General features: G+C 29.6%; 1 protein-coding gene and 1 non-coding gene across 2 annotated transcripts; both read left to right on the top strand.

Annotated features, from left to right (window-relative positions):
- The first annotated feature begins 7102 nt into the window (after positions 1 to 7102).
- On the top strand, positions 7103 to 7175 carry TRNAR-CCG (transfer RNA arginine (anticodon CCG)). Its single transcript has one exon. It is a non-coding gene; the product is annotated as a tRNA-Arg (tRNA).
- Positions 7176 to 14694: 7519 nt separating this feature from the next.
- On the top strand, positions 14695 to 18167 carry LOC120079387 (RNA-binding ASCH domain protein). Its single transcript, XM_039033550.2, has 7 exons — positions 14695 to 15132; positions 16411 to 16554; positions 16726 to 16793; positions 16890 to 16940; positions 17025 to 17084; positions 17172 to 17612; positions 17802 to 18167. Exons 1-7 carry the CDS (start codon positions 15009 to 15011, stop codon positions 17838 to 17840), a joined length of 927 nt encoding a protein of 308 aa, XP_038889478.1. The 5' UTR covers positions 14695 to 15008; the 3' UTR covers positions 17841 to 18167.
- The last annotated feature ends 1869 nt before the right edge of the window (positions 18168 to 20036 follow it).

Here is a 20036-nt window from a genome sequence, read left to right as displayed (position 1 = left end):
AAATACCGATAGATGCACTATTCGCACTACAAATATATTTTTGTGTCCATTGGATATAACTAATCAACAATACGATGACCTTTCACAAATTGCTCGTAAATACAGTTGAGCCAAACTATCATTTTGTCCATGTAGTTACATCTAACTTCTTAAGTACCACTAATCCCTCTAATGAACAATAGATCATAGTCCAACTATGACTAAACCCCTCTTGGGCTAGGAGATAGTGTGGCGCCACATTGTTCAAGACCCGGAATCAGTCCTTAAAAGAGCAATTTATCTACTTACTCCTACTTCAAGGAATGAGTGAATTCTATCTTGTGTAGTTATGTTCCCAGCTCCCAAATCAAACGAATCCCCAAAATGGTAGACTTGTTGAGTCAACAATCTAGCCACTCTCATCCATACAAATCAAAAGACCGCCTTTATAGACAAGAGTTCGCAATTCATTCAAGATTCAGGTCATGTTACCTATGGTTCTCCTAGTAAAATGTAAGTCTCTATTATGAACGGTGTTATATAATGAGACTAAACATTTCGTGGTCCGGTCTTATACAAACTTCTTTGTATAGAATATCTCCGCTCGCATGTCTAATACATGAATGATCAAGATCAGATCATTTATAGCACTTTAAAACAATTGTAACATCTACAAAGCGGACTATACTCATAGTGTCACTAGAATAAGGTACCCAGCCTTATCCATCTACTACAAACCATTTAGGTTATCACTTAAACATGATCCATCTGTATGTCTCCACATACATGTTTAAGTTACAAATATAACATTGGATGTTAGTTTATTGGTTTGTGGTTAATGAAACTAAAATATCACATATTTTATAAACAATGAATAAAATATCATATATTTTATTAAATACAAAATGAGTTTGTTCATACAATGTTAACAAACTACATGACCCTACGAGATTTAAGGCATCAACTCCAACAAATATAACATCAATACAAAGTCTCATTAGTTTGAACTCCTTTTGTAGGCTAGAGTTCTTTTTGAAGAAGTAACTAATCAAATTTACTTCTTTCTATTTAAACAAGTATTCAGAACACTTCAACGCTATCCTTAATTTTTCCAGTAACAAAGCATATCAAACATACTCAACCGAAAGATTACCTACAGAAATAGCAAAAGCTTAGAACAAACAAAAAATCATATCTCCGACCGTTTTAATCTTTTGGTCCAGATCTACTATTTCAATTGCCTGACAAATTGAGTTGACATATATTTATGTGATAACTAAAGACTAAAATTCGAATAATTATCAAATAGACCTAGACTAAGTAAGTAGAAATAACCAAACCACCCCCAAAATATATATAAGGCACATTTAATATTTGCTTAATTAAATTCTGACACTTAAGATGCAATATTTCATGACAAAATTATGTACCTATTACGAATAAAATTTTGATCCTAGATGCCGCAAGGATGTCCTTCAAAGACAAAGACAAAATAACCAAGGATGAAACATAGAAACAAGAGAGTCGGTTTAAAGAAGTTCATACTGCCAATAGCAGCAGCAGGAATAGTAGAACCAATAACCAATAAGATAGAAAAAATACAAAACATCTCAAACAAGGCACTAAAAACTTAACTATAGAAGCCACAGAAGCTCCTTTCAAAAGCTTATCAGTTGTAAGAATAATTCCAAGAGAAACAACCAAATGAATTACCTCGACTACCTACAGAACATAAAATAAAAAATCTCAAAATATATCAAGAATCATAATCCAAACCCCTCCCCCCCCAAAAAAAAAAAAAAAAAAAAAAACTGAGGTGGTAGATTTCAGAAGAACTTCTGTACAAGTAGGCAAAGATTTGAAGAATCTATATGCAGAAGAAACCTTCGATAAAAGGGGATTTTGAAGAGGGTTTGGAGAATCAAACAAACATATCCTTTACTAAAAAAAACATATAACTTAATTTAAACTTATACATGTACTTCACCAAAAATGAATACCTTCTCAAGAAAGCGCAATGTGCAAAGCCCTTCCAATTGATTGAAGGAAATATCAATAACTATATTCTTTACAAGAAATTTTACATTGCAAAAAAAAAAAAAAAAAAAAAAAAAAAAAAAAAAAAAAACTCCAAGATATTAAACATTACATGAAAAATTGTAGAGGGCTATACTAACTGCAAGAAGAAAATATATATGCATTTTAGTAACTAGAAAAATTATCAAATCTATCTCCATTTAGCTATTAATACATTCTTCAAACAAATTACTAATGTTAAAATCTCAACAGAACCACAATAAACCCTAACTACATTGGCAATCTAAACTGCGACATACGAAATAAGAGGGAAAAAGAAAAATGGTACCGACCTAATCTGAAATGGATTAAATGTGGTGGCAGCGAAGGAGTGGGTGACCTGATCTGAAATGACATCGGTTGGCCTTGTGCAGACAGACACGTGGAGGATAGAGGTCCGAACGAGATCGACAAAGAACAGCTACCAGCGACATCGAGCTTGAGATGGTGACAAGCAGCGACTCCTTGCGTGGCAGTCGTCGATATTGGAGGTGGTCGAAGAGCAAAAGCTGAGCGACTTGGCGTAAGGCTATGGAAAACGAAGAAGAAGATTGTGTGGTGGGTATTTGTATGCGCGAGGGAGAAATAAATTTAATTTATTTTCCTCCTACCCGTAATCCTTCATTATATATATATATATAACGGGGATACCCTCCTGTCCCCGCCCCTTCTTTGGTCAGGGACCCGTTTTGTGTCCCTAATTTGATCCCGTCCTCGGTTCATCCCACCAAATTATCAAATTATAAATAGTTACATGATAAATTATTATTTTTATTTTTAAAATATTTTAATTTTTTTCACGATGAGAATGTGATTTATGTCTAAACACATTCTCTTAAAATTTCAAAAAGTTCACTCATATCGTCCTAATTTGAAGTTAATTTAAATTTAAAAAATAAGCTGTGAATTTTGTTTTCAAAATTTATGAAAAAACACATACGGACTTTTGTTAATAAAATAAAATAAAAGTATAAACTAAAGGTAAATACTAATTATAAGATTTATTGAAAATAAGAAAACCAAATTCAAATATTTAACGCTACTATGACTATGTCTTTAAAAAAAAACATTAGTATGACTAAAATCAAATAAATCACAAAATATAAAGACTAACGTCTACCGTCAACCATATCTAAAATCATATAAATCTCAAAATATAAAATCATTTTTGTCATCTTTGAATCGTTACAAAATATAATCTAAAAGTGAGAGTGTTCTCTTTTCTTCTTCATTTAAAGCTTGATAAGAGCGAAGCGTAGTTCAGATTTGACATCATTTTCATCGTCTCTTTGATCAACCCTGAAACTCCAAATTCGAACCCTATTTCCAACCCTGAGCCCATAAGTTCTGGAAAAACAGTTCCATTTGTTTATAAAAAAATCCACTAATCTTTGCCCAAGCAGCCACTTCTTTAATTGCATTGGATTCTCTCTCAAATCTGATCCCACAACGATCGTGTCAATGTAATTCAATTTATTATTCACCACTCTCCGATCCTCAAAATACCTTATCTCCTCCGCCGTCAAAAATTCCGCTCTCAACTGCTTCGCCGGCAATGACAACCGCCCCTGATCTCTCCTCATGTCCGTCGCCGTCAATGCCTTTTCGATGATCATTTGCACCCGATGACCCCTCATTCTTTCTGTTATATACTCTCTCATATCCGCCGGCATCTCCTCCCCTGGGTTGTCGCCATTCGCTATTACAGCATCTGGGTCGGCCTCGTTCGCTAGCGCCGGTAGGATTCCGTCAACTGGGTCGCCTCCGTTCGCTATTTCAGCATCTGGGTCGACTCTGTTTTCCGGCGCCGGTGAGATTCTACCAACTGGATTGTCGCCGTTTGCCATTGCAGCATCTGGGTCGGGCTCGTTTACTGGCGCCGGTTGGATTCCTATAATTGGGTCGCCTCCGTTGACCATTTCATCACCTGGTCGACTCTGTTTTCTGGCGCCGGTGAGATTCCGGCAACTGGGTCACCTTCGTTCGCCATTTCAGCATTTGGGTTGCCTCTCTTTTCCGACGCCGGCGAAATTCTGCCAGCTGGTTCGTCTCTGTTCACAATTTTAGCATCTGGGTCGATTCTGTTTTCCAGCGCCGCTGAGATTCTGCCAGCTGGATCGTCTCTGTTCACCATTATAGCATCTGGGTCGGCGCCGTTCACTGCCGCCGGGGATAAATTGGCATTTGGGTCAACTCCGTTTGGCGGCGGCGGCGGCGGTTCTCGGTTTAGGTGGCAAGTGCAGCCGATGTATTCGACCAAAGATCTCTTCTTCCTTTGAACTTGGTCACCTAGATATTGCTTAAATTGATCTGCAACAAACCTGATTTTGTTCCGTCTATCAAAGGGTTCTGGATTATCATCCATTTGTATTTCTTCTTAAAGTTTCTTATAATTGGAGTGGAAAACTGCAGATTGTTTCTGAGAGTAGCCACCATGAGGTGTATTCAAATATACCTGAGTTCTGTTTTTTTCCCCTTTTCCTAGTTCGTGTTAATTTTATGTTTCCTAATCATTTTATGTTTTTAATTATCTCGTTTTTGTTTGATTTTCTTTTTTTCTTTTTCATCATTGGGAAAAGATAAATAAGATAATTGAATTTATCTTTTCTTTTTCTTTTAATTATCTTTTTAAGATTTGTTTGTTTCATACATGGGATCGGCACCAGTGGGAGTAGCGGTGGCAGAGGCATCAACTTTGTTGAAGAGAGGGAATGGAGGATAAAGACGTGGGGAAGGAGTGTGAGAGAAGAGAGGAAAAAAAACAATAAATTATAAATTTGGTCAATATAAAAGATTTTAATTAAAATTTAGTTCTCATAATTTAATAAAATAGATACTATTTAAGAAGAATTTATCAAACTAAATAGACTATAAAAACTAAATTCCAACTTTTAAAATAAATTCTAAATTTCTTCAAACAATAGGAAAGTTTTGCAAATTAACCAAAAAAATATATATTTTTAGTCTTTAAGTTTTGGAATTAGTTTCTTTTTGGTCCGTAGATTATAAAAGTTTACATGTTTAGTTCTTAAATTTTGAGCTCATTTTGAATTTAGTCTTTATATTTCAAAATGTTGCGATTTTATCTTTGAGATTTGAATTTTGTTTCAATTTGGTTTCTATGTTTTGATATTTATACTTTTAATCTTGATTCTTTTGCCCGATATTCATTTTCTACATTTAGTGCTAACCTCTTCTGATTAATTAAGTTTTACTATTTTTCATCATTATTAAAATTAAATTTAAAATTTTACTTCATATTCATTTTAAATTAATTAATAGACATTAATGTCAATAACTGAACGTGGATATTTCATGAATAAACGAGGCTATAGGTGTACATTTTGAAGCTAATGACTAAATTGAAACAAAACTCAAATCTGTAGCATTTTGAAACTCGCGGATTATATTGAAACCAAACTCAAAATTTAAGGACTAATGCGTAACATTTTGAAATTTATGGGTCAAATGAAAACTAATCTTAAAATCTAAGGACCAAAAAGATATTTTTTTTTAAAGAAAAAAACACCCGAAAATAAATAACCAAAAATTATCACCTCTCTATGTCACGCCATTTTTCATTATTCTAATTATTAATAGGTTATAATAAATATTCAAAAAATTCAAACATCTGTTAAAAATAATATTTTTGTTTATGCAATTCGAAAGTATAAATTCAATCTCTTCACTTTTGATAGGTTTGGGCTTTTCAAATAAAATAATTAAATATCTATGTGAGATTTTTCACAATATATTTTGAATACATATACACATTATATATGTTTTGGAATGAAAATAAACGGAAAACTAACCATGTGAACGAATTCTCAAGTTTACTAAAAATACAATAGATAATTTTGGATGTTAGAAAGTATTATTGTAGATGAGTTTGCGGAATTTTTGTTACATGCAAAATTTTGGACAGCTTGATTCCATGGTTTGTCAAGAGCATCGGTATTTGGAAAGATTTTTATCTTATTGGAGTAACTTTCCATTGTTTTTCTCAATAAATATTTTTTTTCCATTTCTAAAATAGTCTCCATACTTGATCCCTATTGTTTACCTTCTTCTAGGTTGGTCCATTTATCGTATATGTCGTGTGAGAGTATTGTTAAAAATAACTCGGAGTGTCTTAGAAATTCAAAGAGTTTGTTCGAGTTCGTTACCTTTCTCAGAAAGTTTGAAACTAATTCGTAATTAGAAGAGTCTAAGTTTGGTTATTCTATGAAAGCTCATAATTGGGGAGGGTCTAAGTAAAGTTGTTTGAAGTGTATTTCAAACAATAAGTGAAAAAGAAGGTTAATGTGTAACATGAGAGAAGATCTCAAGCTTAAGGGAGTCTAAGTTACTCACTAGGAATAGGATGTATGAGAGTCATTATCGAATATTTATAACATATAAATACTTAATTATAATCACTTAATTATTTATTAGTGAAGTTCCTTTCCATCTGGACATACTGCTCCATGTATGTACGTGGCATTCCACCGAACTTCATTATCGAATATTTATAACATATAAATACTTAATTGTAATCACTTAATTCTTTATTAGTAAAGTTCCTTTCCATCTGGACATATTGCTCCATGTACGTACGTGGCATTCCACCGAACTAGGTCACTGAGTATTACAACAACATTGTGTATGACCTGTGTTGTTACGTATTTGATTCATCTATTTTTCAAAAAGTACACGAATTAAAATGAACTATGACGCAAATAAAATTCCAAAATATAAGGATAGGGACCTACAATATTTTATCCATTTCTTAGGTATATTATTATATTAGCGTTAGAGATATTCTAGCCAGCTATAAACATTCGAACAAATTTTATATATTTTTTTTAAAGGAAAATCTATGCAGATTCATCAAGTTTTTTGTTACTAACATATCGATATATCAATTGAGTTATGCTCACTTTGATATATTATTACACAACTTTAACCTTTGGTAGTTTCAAATGTATATTGGTTATAAAGTTTATTTTCAATTCATCAATAATTTGCTTATATCTATATAAATTAAATATTATCCTCAAACCAAATGGTTCGCGTGGCCTAATGGATAAGGCGCTCGCCTCCGGAGCGGGAGATTGTGGGTTCGAGTCCCATCGTGAACGTTTTCTCTTTTGTTTCTGTAGTTCGTTATTTTAATCATCATCCATTCATCCCATCCTATTTTTTTCCATTCGTTTTATCTACGAATTTCACTTTTAAAAGTTTTAAATTTAAATTTTAGTATTAATTTAATTAGTGTTTAATTTTAAAAATAAGTTTTTTAGGAAAAAAATTAAAATATTTGATAAATGAAATAGTTTTTGCAATATCTTTAAAGTATATTTTAAATAAATTTTATCAAAATAGTTTAAATAAAAATGGATTTATGAGGAAAAAAACAGTTTTTAATAGTCAAATCCAACAGGTCTTTAGTACAACTTTCATAATGTGCTATTTAGTTAATCTAGTGAGATTCGTTCAAATTATTGTTAAATTTTTAATCCTTAAATTATTTTGTAATTAGTAGACGTTATTTGTTCTTAAATATTATTGTTATGGCTAAAAATGAATTGGTACCGTATAAAATTTTTTTGTCGATATTATTGCAGTTTTTCTTTTCCTTTTTCCTTTCGAATGAACTCATCTGTGTAATTAAGTGTTTTTTTTAGTAACAATTGATGTTTTATCTATCAAATTAAATTCAAATTAGCAATCAACACAAACTCTTTAAAAACCTAAAGTTATCTTATCATTCATTGTTAAATAAAAACAATAATAAGATAAAAAAAATATAATATTTAAAATCATAACGGAGAAATTAAATATAGTATAACCTTATAATAATAACAGTCAAGTTAGTCATTATTTTGGTTTTAGTTCCATTTTAGTCCATTTCGAATGTTTATACTTTATTTTTGTAGTTTTGAAAAATCTTAAAAATTTGAAGTTATTTTTTATTAGAATGATTTAGATAATAATATTTTTAATGTGTGTGTTTGACAAATAGGGGGGTAAAAAGAATTTTTTTAAATATAAATGGGGCGAGAGATCTGAACAAATCTCTTGGTTCTCAACCCATACAACTCTTAGTTAAGCTAAGTTCATGGACAAAGATGGAGAGGGGTAAAAAAAATTCAACTAATAAAAGAATAATTAAATAATAAAATAGATTGCTTTAAAAATTACTAAAATATGTGAACTAAATTTAAATATATTAAAGTACAACGATTAAAGTTGAATGAAAACCAAAGTAAATAAACCAAACTATTATTTTAAGCCCCGGACAACAACCATAATAACAACACACCAATATATATCATCAATGAGTATGTATCTAGTTTTACTTGTACAATGTATATTATAGATTTTTCTTTTTAAATAGCTATGATGGATAAGATATCTATTATCATTTAGAACTTTTTAACTTTCATTCACCTCTGATTTTTGAACTAAAAAACAACTTATTATTCACTCAACAACAATGGTTTATGGAAACAACTTTGAAAGCACACTTATAGGAAGTCTATATTTTTATTCCTAAGATTTTTAGACTAATGTCCGAAAACCAACATATGGTTTACTCATCAAAAAATTAAATGAACTATACATGAGCGGACTTAGTATGGGCTAGGGGTTCAAGTTTCCTCTCCAACTTTATGCTCTTTATATATATATATATATATATATATATATAACTGATGTAGTATTAAAATTACTAGCTACTTTTGTAGTAAATTTATCTTCTAATCTCTTTTAAATCAGGTTCAAATCTCATTACGTTTATTTTTATTGAATTATATAAATTATAATAGAAATATTATTCCTTTTAGTTTAACAAAATTTGTCTACGGTAACTATTAAAAAGGGGGGAAATAAAAAAGAAAAAAACAATTATCTGTAATTAAAATTAGAAGTCTTATTAAAAATTATTGTAATCATCTAGGAATGACATTTTTTTTAGGAAAATGAATTGCATGTTTGATCATTACTATGATATTAATTTCATATTTTTAACAAACTAAATTCATTACTAAATAATATGCCTTTAGCTTTCAATTTAAATAGTAATAACTAACAATAATCAATAATAAATTAAGATTTCTTATATATATGTATATATATAATTTTGATAACTTATTTAATATTAAAAGTAAACTAAGGCCACGTTTACAGTAATCCATTAATGGTATTGTAAAAAGTGGGTCACACTGGATTGCTTTTGTTGATGTTTACCTGCTTTTGTAATCTTAATGAGATGTGAAGTATGCTTTGAAATTTGTAATTAAATCGTATAATCTAATTGAGAAACAAAAGGTGTTCAATCTGATTGCGGTTAAAAATTACGTGAAATTCACTACTGTTACCGTTATAAATATTGTTACTTTAACCGTATGAAACATAAGAATTTACCACATTTATTGTTATTTTTACCGCTATTATTAGGGTTTAGCAATAATGGTAACAGTAACAATAAAATGTGACAGATTCATAATTATAGGTAAACATGATCAAAAGCAATCTAATTGTGTTTACGATTTAGATACATTATGATTCATCCATCAATAAATTCTTATTTCGATTACACCAATTTTCATTACGGTGTGGTAAACGTGGACTAAATGAAATTAAAAAAAAATGTATATATGTTATAAATATTATAATAAAGCATATGTCTATGCTTAGTATCCTAGAACCAAGTGTCTTGTCTTCCATTGCCCATGTATCTTAGTATATATTATTTATGTGTCTTATAACTACATGTGCTTAATGTCCAAGTTGTGTCACATCTAGTTGCCAAATTGCCTATAGATAGTGGAATTTTGTGGAATTTGCTTTTAGACATTTTGGTGAGAAATTGAAGAGAAAATTTCCATAGATTTCTATATTTCTATGTTGTGTTATTTTATTATTATATTATAATTTTATGGTATTCGTGTTACCGTGATGAGTCATTTTGCTCTTCAATTTTACAATAATATACAAACAAAATATTAAAATAATTGTTTGGTTAAATTACAAATTCAACTCCTAAACTATGAGGTATCTATTAACTTGGTCCTGGATTTTTAAAATTCTAAAATTAGTTCTAAAAATTTATAAATCTACTCGACATAAAAATAAAAGTTTAGAATTCAATTATCATAAAGTTCACATTTACATTTTGCTACTAATGGTTGAAATTTACATTTAATACATTAATTAAATGTTTGTTAATCTAGGTTCATTGTAGTTATATGAGTTATTCAATACAAACTTGACTTCTTTAAAAGGTTTATTTACTATTTTACTTCCTTATCCTATTTTAATCCTTAAATTTTTATGACTTTTTATTTCGAATTAAAAAATGCTCATTATATATAAGCAAGTAGGGTATCAGATTGAATTTGTAAAAACATGAAAATCCACGAAAATTCCCCAATCCCCATGGCTTCATTTAGTTGAAGAAAGAAGCTACGGAAGCAAAAATGTTTGCCGAGGAAGCTTGAAGAAATTTGCAGGTTGCACAAAAATGGCAGAGCTAGTGAGATGCCCAATTTGCTGCCGTTAATAGCAAATTACAAGCTATAAATTTGAAAATTATTTTCCCCATCCTTTTTGGTTTTTTCGTTCTTTTCTAGTTTTTTCTTGTTCACGCTTAAGGAGGAAGTGAAGGTCGACAAACATTGTTGCAGCCGTGCAATTGAGAAAAAATAAAATCCCAAATATAAATCAAAGAAGAAGTAAGATAGATAGAACAAGAGACTTGGGATAGTGAAAAGAGTAGTAATAGAATTTAAGAGAAATTGAATCTGAATATATATACACAAACATAAACCTAAATTTGAAATTAAATAGCAATAAGAGAAATAGTGAAACGAGAGATAGTGGAAGAGACTAGTTCAATTGAAAAAATGATAAATTGAAGAAGAAAGAATGCGAAGACGATGAAGACAATATGAAAATTTTCAAATTTACAAAAGCAAATCAAACAAAGACCATGAGAGAATAAAGAACGACATACTATGATCATCTATACTTAACTTTTTTTTTTTTTTTTGCGTCATATTATTTTGTTAAGGTTTTTAATCTAATATTAACATCACGATTAAAAAGAGTATATTTTTCAAAGTTTGGAGACTAAAATAGATATTTTGAAAATTTTTAGACTAAAAGAAAATAAACCTTAAATTTTAGACAATAAAATAGTATTTAAACTTAAGATAATAATTAATAATTAAATCGAAATTTTGAATGTAAAAGTGATTTTTTTAACTATAATGTAAAAGGATTAGATACATATTTCTTAAAAAAAAAAAAAAGACATTTATATAATCTAAAATGGGTTATGGGAGAAACATTTGATTTTTCATTTTATCCTTTTTAGCTAATGATTATAAAGTTATATCATGTAATTTCACAATAAATTATTAAATAACGTTAAAATCATAAATAAAAAAAAATCACATCTTATCTATAAAACCTCAAATTTACTTTAAAATAAGGGAAAAGTTATAATTTCAAATTATATTTCATTAATTTGAAATCTAAATTTTCTTTATAAATAGTAAAATTCAACCTCTAAATTTTTTGGTATCTCCTTTTTCTTTTTCAATTTTTTTAAGAAAAACAAAAAAATGTTAAGCTTCTCTCCCCACCTTTTTTCCTTCATTTTTTTTTTTTTGAAATTTTGTTACCATTTAAGTGCTTATTTTAATTTTGTTTATAGTAGCATCTTTTTAAATATTTTGTTTCATATATCTCTTCTAGATCCTAGATGAAATATAGACCTCTCATTTTTTCTTAATGTGTCATCTTTCTCAATGTATTCACTTTTATATGTTTTTATGGTTTTTTTCTACACACAGATCACCTACTTATCCTCAAATATTAAAGAAGTTGGAGACTAAGACTTCATTGTGAAATTTAACAAGAATTCAGAGATATTTTTATGTAGTTTTTCTCCACTTTTTAATTTTTGTAAATGCACACCAAATAGATTAAATAATAATATTTACTATTTTTACCTGTTTTTGTACGTTTTTCTCCCTCTTTTCTCGATTTTTTGAAATAAAGTTTAAAATCAATAAAAGATGTTTGTAAATCAAAACATATCTAAGTTTTTAGGCTTTTGATAGGAAAAATAATATTGTTTAAATTAAAATAAAAAAAAATAGAAAGATATAACCAGAAGATTTACCCCTTTATAAATATTTCTCTATAAATATTAAGTCATTAGTCGCACCCTCTATTTATCATTTTTAAATCTTAATTTTATATTTAATTTTCAATTTTAACTTTATTGTCTTAAAATCATTTTTAGATTTAATTTTCAATTTTTCACGTTAATTTGTTATTAATTTTTTTTAATCAACCACCACATCAACTAATCCAAAAGATTTGGCTTATTACACTAACTAATTCATTTGATTCAAAATAACGTTAAATTAGTATTTGAAATCTAAATCGGCTAAATTGGCTAATTAAATTCTCAGATTTTTCATCCCCGATCTCATTCCTTAATCTCCAGTCCACATGTTAAATTAAAAAAGAAAAATGACTCTCCCTATTTTTTTGGCATCATGTTAAACTAATATATATTTTGCATGCACACTTTATATGATAACATAATACATATTTTTATAATCTATTCAGTATCTATGGGTTGGTTTCTCTTTTTGCTCATTTTAATGGATGGTTTTGGTAATATGTTAGGAAATTTCACATTTAAATTATTGAATAAATAAATCCCTATCTTTTGACCTTCACAAATTTTGATAGTAATTTTTTTAAAAATCACATTTATACTTAAAATTTTAATTTATATTAAATAAAAAGGAAAAAGAATATCATTTTGTATTCTCTAATTGCCCATTCAGGTTAAACAAAGGGGACAATTAAAAAAAAAACATTCTATCTCTATCTCATATTATCAACCTACCTCTAATTCACCTACAAATAAAAAATTATTATTTTTAATCTCAAGCTATCTAAAAACCTATTATTCAACATTAAATTAAAGTAGATTTTCAAAAAGAAAAAAAAACATTTTATCTTTAATTCAGGTTAAAAAGAAAATAATTAGATAAAAAAAACCACAATTTTATTTGATATCCTTAAATAATCTCATTATATCCAATTTTAAATACATGACAAATATTAAAAAAACATTCATCTTAAATGCATAAGAAAACAAAAATGAAACTCATTTTATCTAATAATTTCGAGATTTGATTTAAGATTAAATAAATTAAATTTTGAATCCAGAATTTCAATATAAATGTTCTAGATTATGCTCGCAATTTTCTAAGGTATCTATTTTTTTTCCTCTCTTTCTTCTCCTTTTTTCTCGATTCTATATTTCATCATGGTTTTTTCCCTTCTTTGATATCTATACCAGTTTGATTTCTACTCTTTTATTTTGTTAACATGTTTTTATTTATTTAGAACCCTATTGAAAATATATTTATTTCTTTTCCTTTTCTCATTAACATTTTTTTTAACTTCTATAGGTAAATCATTTCTCCAATTATTCTTATATGTATGGTTTTTTTCCCCAATTTTTTCCACTTGTAAAGTATTGTGTATGTCGTTGTTCACTAAACTTATAATCTTATATATATTTTTTTGGAGGACGGATGAGACAATATTCTTTATGTTTATTAATGTTTTATTCTTCCATGTGAGTAGAGATGTTCAGGGGGCGGGGGATGCCATTCCCCTTCGTGAAATTCCTCGCAGGAATAGGACGGGGATTTACATTGTTTATTATGGTTAGTTTTAGATGATAATTTGAATTTAAAGATAAATTACTCAAATTTTAGTCCAAAAAAACTAATTAATTTTTTAATAGAAAGAAATAAATATAAATCAAATTATTCACATATTTAATCTAAATTTAAACCTATTTATTATCTTTCCCAATAAATAATCAAATTTGAAATTTAAATGTAATATTTATATAATAATAATAATAACATAACATTAAATAACTATATTAAATAAATATGTAAAAGCGAGGCGTGTCTCCGTCCCCGTTTAGCTCACGGGGAATTTTTTCCCCACTCCCTCCCCGGGAAAATTCCCGCTCCGTTCGGGGCGAGGCCCTATGATGAAATTGGACATCTCTACATGTGAGGTTGAGATTGAATAGTATTTTTGTTTTTTGTTTTTATAAAAGAATAGTATTTTTTTGTTCAATAAAGAATTATTATTATTATTATTATTAATTCAAAGTGGTTTAGTTTTATTTTAGTGTTTTTTTTTTATTATAAATGCGAACAATATTACTTAGTTTTTTTTTTTCCTTTCATTTTTTTTGTTTTTATTTTAAAGGGAGTTTGTTTGTTCTCTCCATATCAAACATGTAAATTAATAATAGAAAAAAAGGTTGGAGAACATCTTTTTTTATAGTTCTCTTCAATCATTCCCTCGTAAATACTCAAATTTACTTTATTAGGTGTTATATGTATAGGAGTCTCATTTCAATATATGTACTTTTTATTTTAAGCCTTATGAAACACAACTAGTTTCAACTGGTATTTCTTTAAAAACGAAAATAGAAAGAAAAAGTTAGATACATATCTATTTTATTAAAAAATTATAGTAAAAATAAGAGAGAATAATAAAATAACTAATAAAGAGATTATAATAATGAATCGAAGTAGCATAAGAAAATTTCCTAATTAATTTCAAAAGGTTAGAAGAGTAATTATCTTGGTGAATATATTCCATAAATTTATCAAACGTATCCGATTTACAACACAAATATAAGATTTTGACGAACCCTAGATTGAGTTTCATTTTTGGGAAATTTTACTCTTCCGATTATTCTCCTTTCCCGCTGTGTAATACTTCAGATTTTCGCAAACCTCCCGCCATTCATGTGAATAATTTCCCTTTTAGTTTGGTACCCAATTCTCTGCATCACTTAGCGTGAAGAAATTCTGGGGCACGATTTGTTTTGCAAACTATAGACTATGAAAGGAAGAAATTCTGGGAATTTGTCGAACCCATGTTTGACGATGCATCAGCCATGGGCTTCTTTGCTTGTCTATGGAATTAAACGCATCGAGGGCAGGTCCTGGTCTGCTCCCCTCAGAGGTTCGTTCTTCTCGAAATCCCATATCCTTTCAAATCTACTTTTTGGCACGAGGCTCTATATAATTTGTTTGAATGTTGGAATAACACAAAAGCATAGTAGAATTGAGAAGTAGAATTGGGCAATCGTGCGTTTGTAGTAACTTTACCGTTTGCCCTTTGTTTGATTTTGGATCATATGCTTCTATCTTCTAACTCTAAAATCTATTATGTTGGGAATTAGGGTCCGTTTGGATGGACAAAACTATTTAAATTAATTTGAAATTGTTTCAAAAGTTATTTCAAGTCTTTAATTTTTTTTTTTAAAATGACTTATTTTCAAAATTAAAACTTGAAAAGTTTAACCAAACACATTTGTCGTCTTTGATTTTCTGTTTCTGAAAACCATGCTTATTTACTTATATTTTTAGTTGGGGGCTTCTTACAATAAATATAATTTCTACCTCTTGACATTCTTAGCCAGAATTTAGAAGCTAATTAGTTATAAACACTTGGTATTGTTTTAGAAATTTGACTAAGATTTCTAGGGCTATTGTAGAGTGAAAAACTAAAAGAAGACCTTATAAGAGAAAAAGGGGTTTTTGGAAAATAATGTATGTTTACTAACTACCCCATATGTGTTTTACATTTTGTTTTTGATTTAGGTGTGTTGCAGATGGAATCATTCAAGTTTTTATGCAATAATAGCTGATGTCTAAAATAACAGATCTAATAGTGATTAGAATGGTTGAATGCCCCGCAATCACACACATATATATATATAGGGGGCTTCTTACAATAAATATAATTTCTACCTCTTGACATTCTTAGCCAGAATTTAGAAGCTAATTAGTTATAAACACTTGGTATTGTTTTAGAAATTTGACTAAGATTTCTAGGGCTATTGTAGAGTGAAAAACTAAAAGAAGACCTTATAAGAGAAAAAGGGGTTTTTGGAAAATAATGTATGTTTACTAACTACCCCATATGTGTTTTACATTTTGTTTTTGATTTAGGTGTGTTGCAGATGGAATCATTCAAGTTTTTATGCAATAATAGCTGACGTCTAAAATAACAGATCTAATAGTGATTAGAATGGTTGAATGCCCCGCAATCACACACATATATATATATATGGACATTGTTGAACATTGAATGTTTGTGAGTGTGTCTGTGTCCTATTTTAGTTATTTTGTTTGTTTTTCGTACAGGTGTATGTATCTTTTGTTAATTTAGTGCCCTCTTCCTTATGGATATGGTTTTGTAAGGATTATTCTAAATTCTGAATTTTGATCTCTGAAGGCCGTCTTTGGATTCATGCTGCGAGTAAGGTTCCTGAGGATTCTACAATCAAAGCAATGGAGGATTTCTATAGGGAACTCTATGCTTTGGATGGAATTACTGATCTTAAGTTTCCAGAACATTATCCTGTTTCAAGACTTTTAGGTATAGAGAACTCTATTACTCATGTTACTGGTTCTTGCGTTTTCTTTGGCACTCTTTTTCAACTCTATCCCAATATTCCGGCAACTGAAATATCTCGTTGCATAAAGTTATTGTTTGGAGTCCATCATTAAAGTGACACCATCATTATTTCTTACATTTTTGTTCATTCAGGGTGTGTTGAAGTGGTTGGCTGTGTTGGTGGTGAAGAACTGAAAAATTGGGATAAAGTACCTGAAGGGGTGGGTGGCCTTGTTTTCCGCATCCACACCTTATTTTCTGAGATATCTTAATTAAAAGAAAGCTAACAAAAGTATACCAATTTTATTTGAACACAGGTTAGAGTAGAAGCTCAAACTGATTTCTGTTGGCTCTGTGAACAACCACAGGTGTGTACTGATTTGAACATGAAATCAAATTTCAGCAGAATAATAGATAGTTTACTGAATGGCATTTCTTTTTAATCGTTTCAGAAATTGCTGATTCCGTTCGAGATGCGCGGTTACCAGGGTGTTTATAACTTAGAAAAGAGGGTAAAATGTGAACCTTGTTCTGATTCTCTTTTTAATTCTTATTTTGTGTGCTTCCGTATGTTCTAATATCGAATTGTGTTTGGTCAGATATTGGAAGCAGCAGTAAGAGGTCTCACCCGTGTTAAATGCCCACTGCCTGTAAAGTTTCAACTTCCAGATCCTAGAGATCCATTCTCCTTGAGGCCAGGATCTGTCTCATTATGTTCTCCCAAGTCTAAAGGATCTAGATCTGAAGTGGAGAAGTCATCTAAACTCAATGCTGCGATAGCTGGTGCTCGAGCAGCCGCTACTCAGTTTACGAGAAAGTACCAGGACCCCCAAACTTCTGTCCACGACCATACTTCGTCTAGTTTTGGAACGGCAGGTAAGTCCAGAACTGAATTCTTGGAAGGAGATCGATTTCAATCTTCCAATTTCCGTCAAGACGAGGTTTCACGAGCAAATATCGGGGAACAAACTGTTAGCTACCACACTCGATCTCAGGCACTTTGTGCACACACACAGCCGCAAAATGGAGCTCCTTCTAAGGTATGATTTTTTTAAAAGAAAAATATGACCATAATTAGCACTTCATTTTTAAAGATGGTACAAATTGATATTTTTACTTGGAAAAACAGATGTCATTCCAAGTTCATACTAAGATGTTTTGTATTCTTATTTGTGATGCCGTTATCGATTGCTACTCGGAATTAATGAGCAGTCTCGTGTTGTGTTTAGATCTTTGCGGCTGCAGTGAGAGGACTGAGACCGACATGAATGTTGATCGATTCAACTGCAGATAGGATTTGTACATAGAAAAGCAGTGTGTATGTGAAGGGTGACTTGGGCTGCAACTGTTTAAAATTCAACCATAAGTCTACAAATGGCCAATGCATCTCTTTGAAGAAGGGATGCTTTTATAGTTTATTATTCTTTGTTGTTTTGATGAATTTATTGCCCATGGAGTTATAATTATTCATGATGCAATATAGAATGATTTGGTATTAGCAGACCTTCATTTAGGATTTAATATTATATTATCAGACCTTGATTAATAGTTCATGTAACCTTTTGTCTCATAATAAAAGTTTTATTAGCGACGAAGAGTTTCATTTTGACCCTTTTATATTCTCTCTTTCCAAACATAATAAAAGTTTCATTATTTTTCAGCCAATTTAAGTATCTCTCTCTTTTGTATTGGAATGTGAAAGGTGCAGCTCGAGCTCTACTTTTTTTAACCTCCTTTTTATTATTACTGGGAAAAGGACACATGCATGAATTAAATTTCTCTATATAAAATTGAAATGAGAAATTTCAATATTAAATATTCTATACTTAAATAGATAAATTGTTTATGTTAAATTTGAAAGTAGGAAAAGAGGGATAGAAGTAAAAAAAATTGATGGATGAATAAAATTTACATCTATGATGTAATTAGAACTAAACTTATTAATTGATTACCTATACTATTTAAAAGGAGCTATAGAGAGAAACATATGTTTTTCTTATTTACCCTAAAAAAATGATCTCATTCACAGAAATGAAATTTATCTAGAGTAAAAAATATATCATTAAAAAAATTCTCATTCACGTGGATTATAAAAAAAAACATTATTCATATGGATTTTATTGGTTTAAAAGTTGGTTATCTATAATATTTGATTTAAGATTCAAAATTTATGGTTAGAACAGAAAACTTTAAGTTAAATTGGTTTAAAATTTGGTTATGTCTACTACTTGATTTAAGATCCAAATTTTATCATTAAAAAATAAAAATTACACGTAAATTAAATTGCTTTAAAGTTTGGATATCTTTAATATTTGATTCTAATATTTTATTTAAGATCTAAAATTTACCTATTAAAAACAAAAAATACATGTAAATGAAAATCTAAAAGGGGTTATGGGGAGAAACATTTGTTTTTCCCATTTGCCACTTTTAGTGATTGGTTATAGGTTATATAATGTAATTTTACATTAATTACATTTCAATTATTTAAAAAAATATCTCATCACATAAATGAAATTATCTCTAATATTTGATTACAAAATTTATCATTAGAAAGTTAAATGTTATCTCATTCACGTGGATATCTATAATATTTGATTCTAATATTTGATTTAAGATCCAAAATTTATCATAAAAAAACAAAATTTACACGATTGAATAAAATTTTTTTGGATTAATCGCAAATTACCATGTCATTTACCATATTAATGACAAAATTGCCAAATCATCCAATTAGGCCTGAATAGAAAATTGACATGTGTTCCAAATTGAAGTTAACACAAAAATTGACGAATTTTGATGATGCCACGTGTTTTTTTTCATGACGATTGAATTGAATAAAATTAATTTGGTGCAATTTGATATTATTATTTGGACTAAAGACCAATTGAACCCAAAAATGGGTTTAATTAGGCCCAAATGCCAAAATAGGCCCAAATCCAACTAATTGGGCCTAAGGGCTAGGTCCATAGACCAACTAAACCTAAGTCTACGAAACTCATTAGAGAGCTCTATAAATAGAGGAGCTTTCCTTATTTGTAGGGGTCAGAAATTTTACACTTTAGAGGGCCTAGAGAGAATTCTCCCAATAATTAGAAGACTTCTTAACTCTTGAAGCTGACTACACTCGAAGTCTTTTGGTGATATAAGCATTCTTCCAAGACTTCAACTCCAAGAATATCACGCGCTTTGCTTTTTCAAATCAAGCGTTGCATTCAACTAAGTTAGAATCAAATGATCAAGTACTAGAGATCGAATCACATTGCATCAAATCAACATTAACATCAACATAAGTTCAACTTCATGAATTAAGTTTTTCCGGAAATCTCGTGCGAACAAATTGGCACGCCCAATGGGACATCCTTTCATTCTCTCATCATCCAAATCAACAAATCAACAAATGATACCAAAGAAAGCTGCACCCAAAACAACTACTACAAGCGGCTCCTATATGGGACATGTCA

This window comes from Benincasa hispida, chromosome 6, assembly GCF_027475165.1.
Source record: "Benincasa hispida cultivar pf3 chromosome 6, pf3_genome.v1.1, whole genome shotgun sequence".
Lineage (NCBI taxonomy): Eukaryota > Viridiplantae > Streptophyta > Magnoliopsida > Cucurbitales > Cucurbitaceae > Benincasa > Benincasa hispida.
The sequence above is the reverse complement of the archived record's forward strand: the minus strand, read 5'-3'. Positions and strand labels throughout refer to the sequence as shown.